Consider the following 12,682-nt stretch of genomic DNA (forward strand, 5'->3'; position numbering starts at 1 on the left):
GCATACCCGTCTTCATTTTTTCCCATTTTCATTGGCTTTGATAGGCGTACCTTCCTGTTCCTTCATAGGTATTTTGACTAGCCCATGCTGATTTTTCATTGGCATGAAGTTTTGCAAGATCACTTCGGAGCCTTTCATTCTCATATTCCAGTTTGTTAATAGATGTATGCCTTGACTGTTCCCTGTTAGTGATGTCCATACTCTAGAGAATGAAATAAACCATCACTGAAAAAATTGTTACTTACAAGTGATACACATTTTCTGTGCATTTGGACACATGTGGGGAAAAAACCATCTCATTTGAGTCGAGTGATGTGGCTCTACTAGTGTGTACCTCCTAAATGCCCCTCCCACCCTCACCCTCTCACAACACAGACGCTGTGACAGCTGCCACTGAACACATCGCAATGAAAGTGACACCTCCACTACTGCCCATGCTCCAACCAGAACAGGCTCGCTGCATGCACCGTTGTTCTCTGTATCTAGAACAACTTGGCTAGATTTACGAGTTTCTGTGTTTATAGGGTATGCCTTCTAGTGTTGATTAATAATGGAAACAGAATCAACATAACTTTCAATTTTAATAATTTTTTTCTGATTAAAATAATACATGTCTTTACAGAAAATTACATATTGCTTCCCCACAGTTGGGTGATGCAACAAATTATATATTAAATCTATATAGACTGGGGTCTGATTCTGGACTGTTCTATACCAACAATCTTATGGTTGGGACTGTGCCAGTACCACACAGTTTTGAACAATGTAGCTTCATGATAAAGTTCTACTATCTGGTATGGGCAACCCAATTTTAATATCTTCATAAAGGAATAAGAAACATTTAAATCACAAAATGAGAGGTATAGAGCAAGAATAAAGATTTCTGATGCTGTTTTAATTAAATGCTGTCAGAAGTTTCTGAGGGAGAGTCTAAAGTTTCCTTCTTACAAAGTTTTAAAAACAGGATATATTCTCACATGAAAACTCATGAAAATGCTTTAAATGATCCCACATTTATAGTGCTATGATCTGAATTTCCTGATTAAATAATAGTTCTCTGCTTTCAGAAGATAATATTTTAGCACAAAAAGTACAACATGAGTAAAATATCTTTTTAATGTTTCAAATTTCTATGTTTAAATGCTCATAAGACTATAGATGATTATGGCTTAGAGCTTTCATTTTGAAGTTTCTAAATTTAAGGCTTTGAGTGCCGTTTCATAGGGGTTGCTGGTCAAAAGGTCATTCAGAAAATTTGGACTAATTGCACATTTAAAATTATTTGTGTATTATCAATGGCTTGTAGCAATGTGTAATGAATGAAAAGAATATGAAAAAAGAATATGTATATATATAGCTGAATTACTCTGCTGCACCAGAAACTAACACAACATTGTAAATCAAATATATTTCAATAAAAAATGGGAAAAATAAAACACTTCATGTACTATTATAGTAGTATCAATATTGATAAATAAGTATAGAAATATATATGTATTAGGCATTCAAATGTTTACCTATGTTTCATTTTTTGCTTCAAAGGCCAAGTCTGTTTATTATAACTTCTGTTTACTGCCTAATGTATTATAGCAGTTTATAAATCTTTGGAAAGGTCTTACTTTTGAATGGAAAAAAAAAAAAAAGCTCCAAGAGGGCAAACTTCCTCAACACAATACAGAAAGGGTTATAGATGTATACATCTATTGACTAAGGTGACCTCTGGGAAAGGGCCATTGAAGGTATTTCTCTGCTTATTAGGTTCTTGTGTTTATGTCTCAACTTTGCTCATTTGAGATAACACTAGTGCACATAAAAAAGTAGTTTATAGTCTGCTTTAAAGGAGAAAGCATTATTTATTCTAAAAGTAGAGAATTGTGACAAATATAAAGGAGGCAGATCTTACAAAATCTGTCCCTCATAAGGACAATATTCATATGAGCAGATCTGTTTGAAAAAGATCTTGGAAAAGGTTCAAAATTTTATTCCTAAAAAGATATCTACTAGTCAAAATACATAATTCTTGATGGTCTGCTGCTCTGTTATAATTTTATTCAAAATTTTTCCATAAAATTAGACTTCATCTGTGACTCTTTGGTCTAGTGTTGGTTTAAAGTAATTAAGAATGATAGTAATAATTTTTTAAAAAGCCCACAATTTTCTGAATGTACCATAATTAAATAAGTGTTGTGAGACTGACCTCAGAATTACACAGGTAATGCATTTACACTATTTGTATTAAAAGCATTTTCCGTTTTCCTTGATAACATTTCTGGGGCTCTCTAATGTCATGTTTTTCTTAAATACTTTTCTAGCGATTTCAGGAATGTATCTTCCACTAGACGGTTATCCTGTGACAACAGGCACTGATTGAACTTTACTTCTGTATTGCTGATAGGTTATTTTACAGGGTCATCATCTCAATTTCTTGTTTCCCTCCCCAAATGTTAGGGTTTTGTAGTTTTTAAAAAAATTTAAAAATTAAAAAAAATATATTATTATTATTTATTTGTGGGGGAGGTAATTAGGTTTACTTTTTTTTTTTTCTTGACAGAGGTACTAGGGACTGAACCCAGGACCCCGTGCATGCTAAGCACATGCTCTACCACTGAGCTATACCCTCTCTTACTAGGGTTTCATAGTTTTAATCCTTTGTGTTTCTTGAAATGGCAAAACTTCCTGGTGACTGTTTACTTGGACACACTGGCTTGAGGCCATATGAGTTACTAAACTGTCTGTATTTTGCATGTGCACTTTTTCTCTTAAATTCATGTATATTCTATTTCTACAGAAGGGCTGGTTTTGATCATGTTTTAAGATTAATATATTAATTTTTAGTATGCAAATGGATGTTTTAGATGCTTATGAGGGTACTAATTTTTATGCCGTTATTTTATTTAGCAAACTTTATGGATAGAGAAAGGCAAATTAGTCTTAAAAATTACCATAACTTCTGAGTTCTGATTAAATCTAATTTTATGACGCCTCCGTTAAATGAAAGAAAATTTAACAAATATAGGTCTAAGTAAATATGGAATCACAAAAAAACTATCGTGATAAACTTAATTCATTGTTAGTTACCCAGGGGCAGAATAAGATAAACCCCTCACTTTTCTCCATATAGTCAAGATTTTGCACAAATCCAAGGAAAACATCTTTTTCAAAGCAAAAAACATCTTGCTAGTTCTGTTCCTACTCTAAGTATCTCACTGAGACCCCAGGAGAACTTACATACCAGGTGGTTGGTCCCATCACTAAATTCTCCAGAGGAGAATGGGAGTTGCCACAGCTCCAGGTATGCAATGGGTAAGGACTGAGCGCAGGGCTGCTGTTCCTATTCCTGGGTGGGTGTCATTTTTCAACCTTTCTGCCTTTAGTGTAAATATTCAGGGAGTATTACAGTTAATTAAGCAGAAAAATTCTCAAAGCTCTGATATTCATAAATGACCTACCTTTATATCGGTAAGTCCACTTGTCTAGAAAGGAAAAAGTAATTGTTATTTTAATATTATACAAACACTGTATATTTTAGAAGATCTAAAAATAACGATGTAAATATTATGTTTCTTATTGTCTGAGGTAAACTTTCAGCACAAATTATTTAATTCTATGTTTACTTATTCACACCAAATATTTCAAGGAGAATTAACTAATTATGGAATTTAAACACGTAACAGATAGGAGTTTCCTTCACAAAATCTTTAAGCTAGTAGGTGCTAAATAAGTGACATAATAGATCATAAAAGCTTAAAAAGCCAGGATTCATATTGGACTCCTTATTTATTATTCAGCGGACACTTGAGATTGTTCTCTTTGGGCAATGGCTTGACTATTTCAATTACCAAACTCAATTCCAATTCTTCACATATAAAAAATGGAGAGCAATTATAAAGTCAACTTTACGTATGAGGGGAGTGTGGCCAAGATGGCATAGTAGGAAGATCCTGAACTTGCCTTGTCCCAGGGGCACATCAAAATTACAACTACTTATAGAGCAAATATCTGTGAGAACAACCTGAAGACTAGCAGAGAAGCTTTTCCATGACTAAATATATAAAGAAGGAACCACAATGAGACAGGGAGAAGGGATGGAGACATGGCATAGTCAGGACCCACATCCCTGGATCAGCAACTCTCAAAGTGCAGAAATGTCACAATTGCAGAGGTCCTCCCCAAGGAGCAAGGGATTTGAGCCCTACATCAGGCTTCCCAGACCACACACAGGGCACTCCAAGAGCATATAGCTCTGGTGAACGGAGGGGAATGTGCTGCTGGGCCCCATAGGACATCTTCTACATAAGGCCACTTCTCCAAAATCAGGAATCATAACCAACCTACCTAGTATGAAGATACAGAAACAGAAAAGTAGGCAAAATGAGATGGGAGAGGTATATATTCCCTATGAAGAAGAGCTAGGCGAAGTGGCAATAAGCAATCTATCAAATAAAGAGTTCAAGGTAATGATCAAAAAGATGCTCAATGAACTCAGCAGAAGAATGGATGAACACAGTGAGAAGTTTCACAGAGTTAGAAAATACAAAGAAGAACCAAACAGAGCTGAAGAATACAATAACTGAAGTAAAAAATACACTAGAAGGAATCAAAAGTAGATTAGATGATAGAGAAGAACAGATCAGTGAAGACAGAGTAGGGGAAATTACCCAAGCTGAACAGAAAAAAGAAAAAAAATAATTTTAAAAAATGAAGAAAGGTTAAGAGACATCTGGGACAACATCAAGGATACTAACATCCACATTACAGGGGTCCCAGAAGGAGAAGGGGGAAGGAAAGGAGGAGACTTACTGGAGGAAACAATAGCTGAAAACTCCCCTAACCTGGGGAAGAAAACAGACATCCAGGTCCAGGAAGCACAGAGAGTCCTAAACAAAATGGACCCAAAGAGATCCACATAAAGACACATTATAATTAAAATGGAAAAAATTAATGATTAAGACATAATCTTAAAAGCAGTAGGAGAAAGCAACTAAATACATACAAGGGAACTCCACAATACTGTCAGCTGATTTCTCAGCAGAAGCTCTGCAGTTCAGCAGGGAATTGCATGATATATTTGAAGTGATGAAAGGGAAAAACCTACAACCAAGAATACTCTACCAGCAAAGCTATCACTCAGATTTGAAGGAGAGAGAAAGTGTTTTACAGATTAGCAAAAGCTAAAGAAGTTCAGCACCACTAAGTCAGCTTTACAGAAAATGTTACAGGGACTTCCCTAACTGGAAAGAAAAGGCCACAACTAGAAATAAGAAAATTAGGAAAGGGAAAATTTCATTGGCAAAGGAAAACATACTGTAAAGGTAGTAGATCAACCACTTACAAAGCTAGTAGAAAGGTTAAAAGACTAAAGTAGTAAAATCATCTACATCCATAATAAATAGCTAAGGAATACACAAAACAAAGAGATATAAGACTTCAAAAATATTAAACATGAGGAGGGAGTGAAAATGTAGAGTTGTCAAAATGCATTTGAACTTAAAAGATCATCATAAATACGGTCATCAAATCACAAGGAAAAAAGCAAAAGAACAACAAGAAAGAACAGAGAGCAATGAACAAAATGGCAACAAGTACACACTTATTAACAATTACTTTAAATACAAATGCCTAAACACTCCACTCAAAAGACACAGAGTGGCTGAATGGATAAAAAACAAGACCCAAGCATATGCTGCCTCCAACAGACACACTTGAGATCTAAAGATACACACAGACTGACAGTTAGGGGATGGAAAAATGTGTTCTTTACAAATGGAAAAAGGTATTCTATGCAAATGGAAATAAAAAGAAAGATGAGTTAGCAATACTTATGTCAGACAAAAAAGACTTTAAAACAAAAACTGTAACAGAGACAAAAGACATTACATAATGATAAAGGGATCAATTCAAGAAGAAGACACAATTGTAAACCTAACATAGCCCAGAAAATAATCCACACTTACATGGTCAATTAATCTATGACACAGGCACCAAGAATATACAAGGGGAAAAAGACAGCCTCTTCAATAAATGGTGTTGGGGAAATTGGAAAGCTACATACAAAAGAATCAAATTGGACTATTCTCTCACATCATGCACAAAAAACCCCACAAAATGGACTAAAGACTTACATGTAAGACCTGAAATGAAAGAGCTCCTAGAAGAAAACATAGATAGTATGCTCACTGACATCATTCTCAGTAGTATTTTTTTGGATCTGTCTCTTTAGGCAAGGGAAACAAAAGCAAAGACAAATGAGTGTCTTACATCAAACTAAAAAACTTTCGCACAGGGAAGGAAACTATCAACAAAATAAAAAGGCAGCTTACCAAATAGAAGATATTTGCAAATGATACACCTGATAAAGGCTAATATCCAGAACATATAAATAACTCACACAACTCAACATCACAAAAACAACTGATTAAAAAATGGATACAGGATGTGAACAGGTATTTTTCCAGTGAAGATATACAGATGGCCAAAAGACATGAAAAGATGCCTAACATCACTAATCATCAGGGAAATGCAAATCAAAACCACAGTGACCATCTCACACTGTTAGAAAGGCTATTGTAAAAAAGACAACAAATAACAAGTGTTGGTGAGGATGTGGAGAAAAGGAATGCTCATGCACTACTGGCAGGAATATAAACTGGAACAGCCACTATGGAAAAAACTATGGAGGTTCCTCAAAAAATTAAAAACGGAACTGTCATATGATCCAGCAATTTTACATCTGGGTATTTACCTAAATGAAACAAAAATACTGACTCAAAAAGATATATGTACCCCAATGTTCACTGAAGCATTATTTTCAATAGCCAAGATATCGAAGCAACCTAAGTGTCCACCAACAGAAAATGAATAAAGAAGATGTGTATTTATACAATGGAATATTACTCAGCCATCATAAAAATGAAATCTTGTTATTTGGGACAACATGGATGGACCTAGAGGCTATTATGCTAAGTGAAATAAATCAGATGGAGAAGGACAAATACTATATAATCTCACTTATATATGGAATCTAAAAAACAAAACAAGCCAATAAAACAAAAACAGACACAAGGACACAGAGGAAAAACCGATGGTTGCCAGAGGAGAGGTCATGAGGATGGTTGGGTGAAATAAGTGAAGGAGATTAAGAGGCACAAACATCCAGGCATAAAATAAATTAGCTATGGGATGCAATATACAGCATACGGAATATGGTCGATAATGCTGAAGTAACTTTATATGGGACAGATGGTTACTAGACTATTGTGGTGATCACTTCATAATATATGCATCACTAATCACCAGGGAAATGCAAAGCAAAACCACAATGTGACCATCTCATACTGTTAGAAAGGCTATCATAAACAAGACAACAAATAACAAGTTCATTTCATAATATACACAAATGTTAAATAACTATGAAGTGCACCTGAAACTAACATAATATTTTATGTCAAGCATATTTCAATTTAAAAAATTTCCTATATGAAATACAATCTTACATAAAATATATGATTAAATTTTTAATAAGCATCACATGGAGAGCTACATCAATGGCATTCTATTTTATGATAGCCCCACTAATCAATCTTTAGACAAATATATATTATATATGTATATATAAGTGCTAAGTGCTACAGACATAATCAAAAATCAAAAAGTGACCTTGCTTTTATGGAAAACACAATAAAATTGAGCAGACTAACATGTATGAAAAAATCGTGAATAATACAGATATGGTATAATTATGCGTTAAGTTATGTTGCACCAAGTAGGAACTCAAATGTTTTTTGAATCAACGAATGTCAACTGTTGGGACTGAGGTCATGCAGGAAGTGAGATGAGACAAGGCTTTGGTGATTGTTTAATGATATTAGCGATGGTTTCCATGATAACTTTTTCAGACCTTTTAGACTAAAGGTGAGTCCTATAAATCCACAAGTATTCATTGAGCCCTACCCTACACCAAACCTTATATGAAGAAAAGTATAAAGTATAGTCCACTTCTTCCTTCAAGAAGTCCACGACTGAGGAGACAAATCATATCCATACTAAATAATTAAAAAATAAAAGAAGACAATTCAAATACTGTTTGTTATAATTAACAGTGCTGTTGGAGAAGGGACATGGGTAATGGGAAATGAATTCATGGCGGAGATAAAATTTAATCTAGTCCCTTAAGGGACTGATAGGATTTAGTAAAGAAAGGGTATGTCTTTACTTTGGTAAAGGAAAAGCACTCAGGTGGAGGACATATAATGGATTGATTCATTCATTTACTCACTCACTCATTTGTTCATTCACTCATCTAAAAAATGGGTGAATTTTTCAGTGCCCCCTATATTCAGCACTATACTAAGTCCTGAGGTACAGCGGTAAACTAGGACACAACTGCCCTCAATAAGCCGACTGGTAAGGGGATGGCTAGTTGACAAGAAATAGGTAATTTTAATATTGTGGTATGATAGACGCTAAGTAAAAGATGCTATGGTAGCTTCAAGGAGGGATACTTAACAGAGGAAAATCAGGAAAGATTTTGTATAACATGAAATTTATGCTGAGAGACTTAAAAAATTAATAGGGTATGACCATGTGAAGTAGGTAAAGGGGAGTTTTAGGTAGAAGGAAAAGTATGTGCAAAGGCCTAGAAGCAAGAAAGAGCATGAGAAATGAGCATCACATGTGCAGATGAGACCAAGACTGGTCTAGCTATAATGGGAGCTTTGTGTGGGTCACTACAGGGAACCAAGGGGGTGAGCCAGATGAGGGAAGCTACGGAATGTGAAGAGTTCTGATTTCCTATGGGAAACTGAGCACGTGTTCTTGAATGGAAGCATGGCACAAGGAAAGATTACATAAGAAAAGCACATCTGGTGTGCCAGATTTAAAAAGAAAGAGAGCTAAACCACACAAGCTTTGAAATAAGAAAAGAAACACAAATGCAAAATACACATAAGATGCAAAGGACTTTAGGATCTTACTACCTTCGGTAACAAGGAAACATATTGGAATGGGTAAAGATTTCCTAGAAAAATAAAAATTACCAAAAACAACCTAAGAAGAAGTGAAATTTGTATGTGCCAAGTACCCTAAAAGAGAATGGAAAGGTAATTGAAGATCTACTTCACTGAAACTTCAATATTCGGATGGTTTCACAGCTAAGTTCCTTCTAACCTTTAAAGAACTGAAATTCCAATATTACTTAATTTATTCTAGACAACTCATATAAATATGAAAAGCTCCCAATTTATGTTATAAAGCCAGCATAGAAAAAAGAATTATATACAAATCTCATTTATACACACAAATCTTAATTTCTAAATAAAATGTTATCCAATAGAATCCAGTAATACATAAAAACTGTTAGAGTATGACTGTCATATGCTGAAGTCCTAATCATTATCAATATGACCTTATTTGGAAATAAGACCTTTATAGAGGCAGTCAAGTAAAAATAAGGTCATTAGGGTGGACCCTACTCCGGTATGACAGGTATTCAATCGAAAGGGAGAATCTGGACACCGAGACACACACGTGAAGGGAAGATGATACGAAGAAACAGAAAGAAGACGGCCAGACGGCCGTGTGAAGACAGAGCCCTGGATGGATGCATGTTCATTCCAGGACTGCCAAAGATTGTTGGCAAATCACTAGAAGCTATGAAGAGGCAAGGATGAATCCTTCCCCCACAGGTTTCAGAAAGAGCGTGGCCCTGCTGACACCTTGATTTTGGACTTGGAGCTTCCAGAACCTATATGACAGTAAGTTTCTGTTGTTGTAAGCCACCCAGTTTGTGGCACTTTGTTATGAAAGCCCTAGAAAATGAATACAATGACCAAGAAGGTTTATTCCAGGAGTTCAAACGTGGATCAATATCAGGATCATAGTCTATTACACATCAACTAACAGACAAAAACTACATGATGTCATATATGCTAAAAAGGCATTTGACAAAACCAGCAGCAAATCTTAAAAGCTCTAAGTGAATTAGGAATAGAAACATATAATAAAGACCATAAATCAAGAACAAATATTATCCTAAACAGTAAAACTCTAAAACAATTTCATCTAAAATCAGAAATTAGACAGATTTGTCAGCAATCATGATTATTATTTAATATTCTCTTGGACTGTTATAGCAAATGCAATATGACAAAAATTACTGATATGAATAGTAGAAGAGATAAAACTATTTTTGTTGATAAAATTGTAATCTCAAAAAACTTAAGAAACTTTAGTAAAATTACTACTAGAATTAAAAGATAATTTGACTTTTTTCCTATATTAGCTATAAATTCTTTTTTTAAATTAATTTATTTGGGAGGCATTAGGTTTCTTCCTTTCTTTATTTTTAGAGGAGGTACTGGGGATTGAACCCAGGACCTTGCGCATGCTAAGTATATGCTCTACCACTGAGTTTCCACCCCCCCCAGTCAGTAAATTCTTAGATATGGAAAAAGTAAAACATTACACTTCACCATAGTGACAAGAATTATACAATGCCTGAGAATAAATTTAAAAAGAAAGGCACAGAACTTATATAAAGAAAATTGTAAGGCCTTATCTAACAGCACAAAATAAGGGATGAAGAAATGGAAAGCCATAGTGTATACTTGGATGGAAAAATTTACTATCACAAAAATGCCAATCCTTTTAAAGATAATATATAAACTTAATTCAGTTCCAAATAGAATCCAAGAGGAAATTATCAGGAAAAACTGGATTAACTGAGCTTAAAATTTATATAAAAATTTAAATTCGATTCCTATTTTATATCACATACAAAATTACAATTCAAATGGGATTAAATATTAAATGAAAAATATAAAGATCTTTGAAGAAACTCTAAGAAACTATATATATTGTCTAGAAGTTGGAAAAACTACGTTACTCAAGGAAGGAACTTCACGAGCTATAAATAAAATGACCTGTATGTTTGACATAGAAGTTTAAAACTTTTTGTATGGCAAAATGGTATCATAAATAAAATTAGGAACAACAAATTTAGAAAAATGCTGTTAAAAATTGACAAGAAAAAGATAGCCCAAAGAAAATGAACTTGAGCTTATTTTTTTTACAACTAATTCATAGTACATTGTCAATAAGTATGCAAAAATATGCTCAAGTGTAGTCAGGGAAATGCAAATTAAAGTACTGCTGAGAAATCACTTTACACCCATCAGACTTAACAAAAATTTAAAAGAGCAAAAACATCTATTGGTGGTAAGGATGAAAGAAGAAGGTACTCTTATACAAAAATGATAGACATGATTTGACAACAAATATTTTAAAATTAAAACATACATATACTTTGAATCAGCAATTCCATTCTTAGGAAGCTATTCCAATATGTATGCATAAGGATGTTCTTCATAGTATTGCTTATTTGTACAAAAACCTAGAGACAGAGCTGTTAATTATGAATGAGTTACGGTTGACCCTTGAACAACATGAGTTTGAACTGTGTAGGTCCATTTACACATGGATTTTTTCGCTAAATTTATATTACAGTACTGCGGGATCCACAGTTGGTTGAATCCTTGAATATAGAGGAGTGCCAATTGTGAAGTTATGCACATGTACACCAGAGATAGACACACTGTAATTGACTTCAGTAAAAAATAAAAATAAAAAATAAAGTTATGCACAGATTTCTGACTGTGCAGGGTCAGTTCCCCTAACCCCCGTGTTTTTCAGGGTCAACTGTAATTCTGAAAAATAGCTGAATAACTTTTGATATGTTTGCATCATGGGATATTATTAAGCTATTACACAGAAGCACATAAGACCTACATCAGTTGACTTTTAAGGATTTTCAAAGGATATTTTGAGTGAACAAAAATAAGGCACAGAGAAGTATGTAAAACGTAATCCATTTTTAGAAAAAGTTAAAACCCCTAACCCATATTTAAAAATACAAGATGATACATATTGGATAGTTAACATGTGTTATCTGGTGGGTGGGTTATAAGGTGGCTGGAGAAACTGAAGAAAGGAGAAGAGGAGAAGCAAGGAAAAAAGAGACTGCACTAAAGTCACTAGTATATAAGTTATGATTTAATTCATTAAAATTTATATATATTTTACATAAGTATATATATTTATTTTTTCTAAGAAGTTAAGAAAAAAGATAGTTTCTGTACTGACTTGTAGAAATGTCCATGATATAGTCAAAAAACAGTTTAGAATAATGTATATATTACACATGTATTTCTGTAAAAGAACACTCAACTCATCCCTTCTGTATGTGTGCACAAGCGAAGAACAAGTTATAGAATGAGACACATGAGTTGGTCAGCACTGAATAGCTCTGGGATCCAAATTTGGATTGGAGATAGGAGAGGGGATAATTAGCTTCTTTTTTACACATCTTTATGTGTTCTATGTCTTGAAAAAAATGAAAACAAATAAATGAACAAAGTCAAATGTCTACAGGAGCCAGAATGAAGCAGGCTTGTTTGGGGCTGTCATGAAGCAGAATACACACCTAAAAACATTCAGACTGAAATTTTTAAAAATAACACAAAAACTATTTTGTGAGAGAAAAAAGACACAGAAGAGGGCAGGATCCAATTTATTTTGGGTGCCCAGTGTTTAGAAATAGTCCTAGTTGTCACACAGATTTTACATAACAGATTGGGAAACCACATATACTACACTTTTTATCCATCTATACTCCAATCACAGGATC

The 12,682-nt window shown here is 34.1% G+C and overlaps 1 protein-coding gene across 6 annotated transcripts in view; it reads right to left on the bottom strand.

Moving 5' to 3' along the window:
- Window positions 1-12,682, bottom strand: part of DEUP1 (deuterosome assembly protein 1) — an 89,819-nt gene that overhangs the window by 25,789 nt on the left and 51,348 nt on the right. For 3 of the 6 annotated variants that reach the window (XM_072969013.1, XM_072969010.1, XM_072969011.1), the window contains 2 exons: window positions 3,450-3,473; window positions 51-202 (listed from right to left, as the gene is read on the bottom strand). In XM_072969013.1, the coding sequence (XP_072825114.1) occupies window positions 51-202; window positions 3,450-3,473 (176 nt within the window). Of the gene's footprint in view, window positions 1-6; window positions 203-3,449; window positions 3,474-12,682 lie in introns of all 6 variants that reach the window. The other 3 variants (XM_072969014.1, XM_072969012.1, XM_072969015.1) reach the window with 2 other exon arrangements.

Source organism: Vicugna pacos, chromosome 10 (assembly GCF_048564905.1).
Source record: "Vicugna pacos chromosome 10, VicPac4, whole genome shotgun sequence".
Lineage (NCBI taxonomy): Eukaryota > Metazoa > Chordata > Mammalia > Artiodactyla > Camelidae > Vicugna > Vicugna pacos.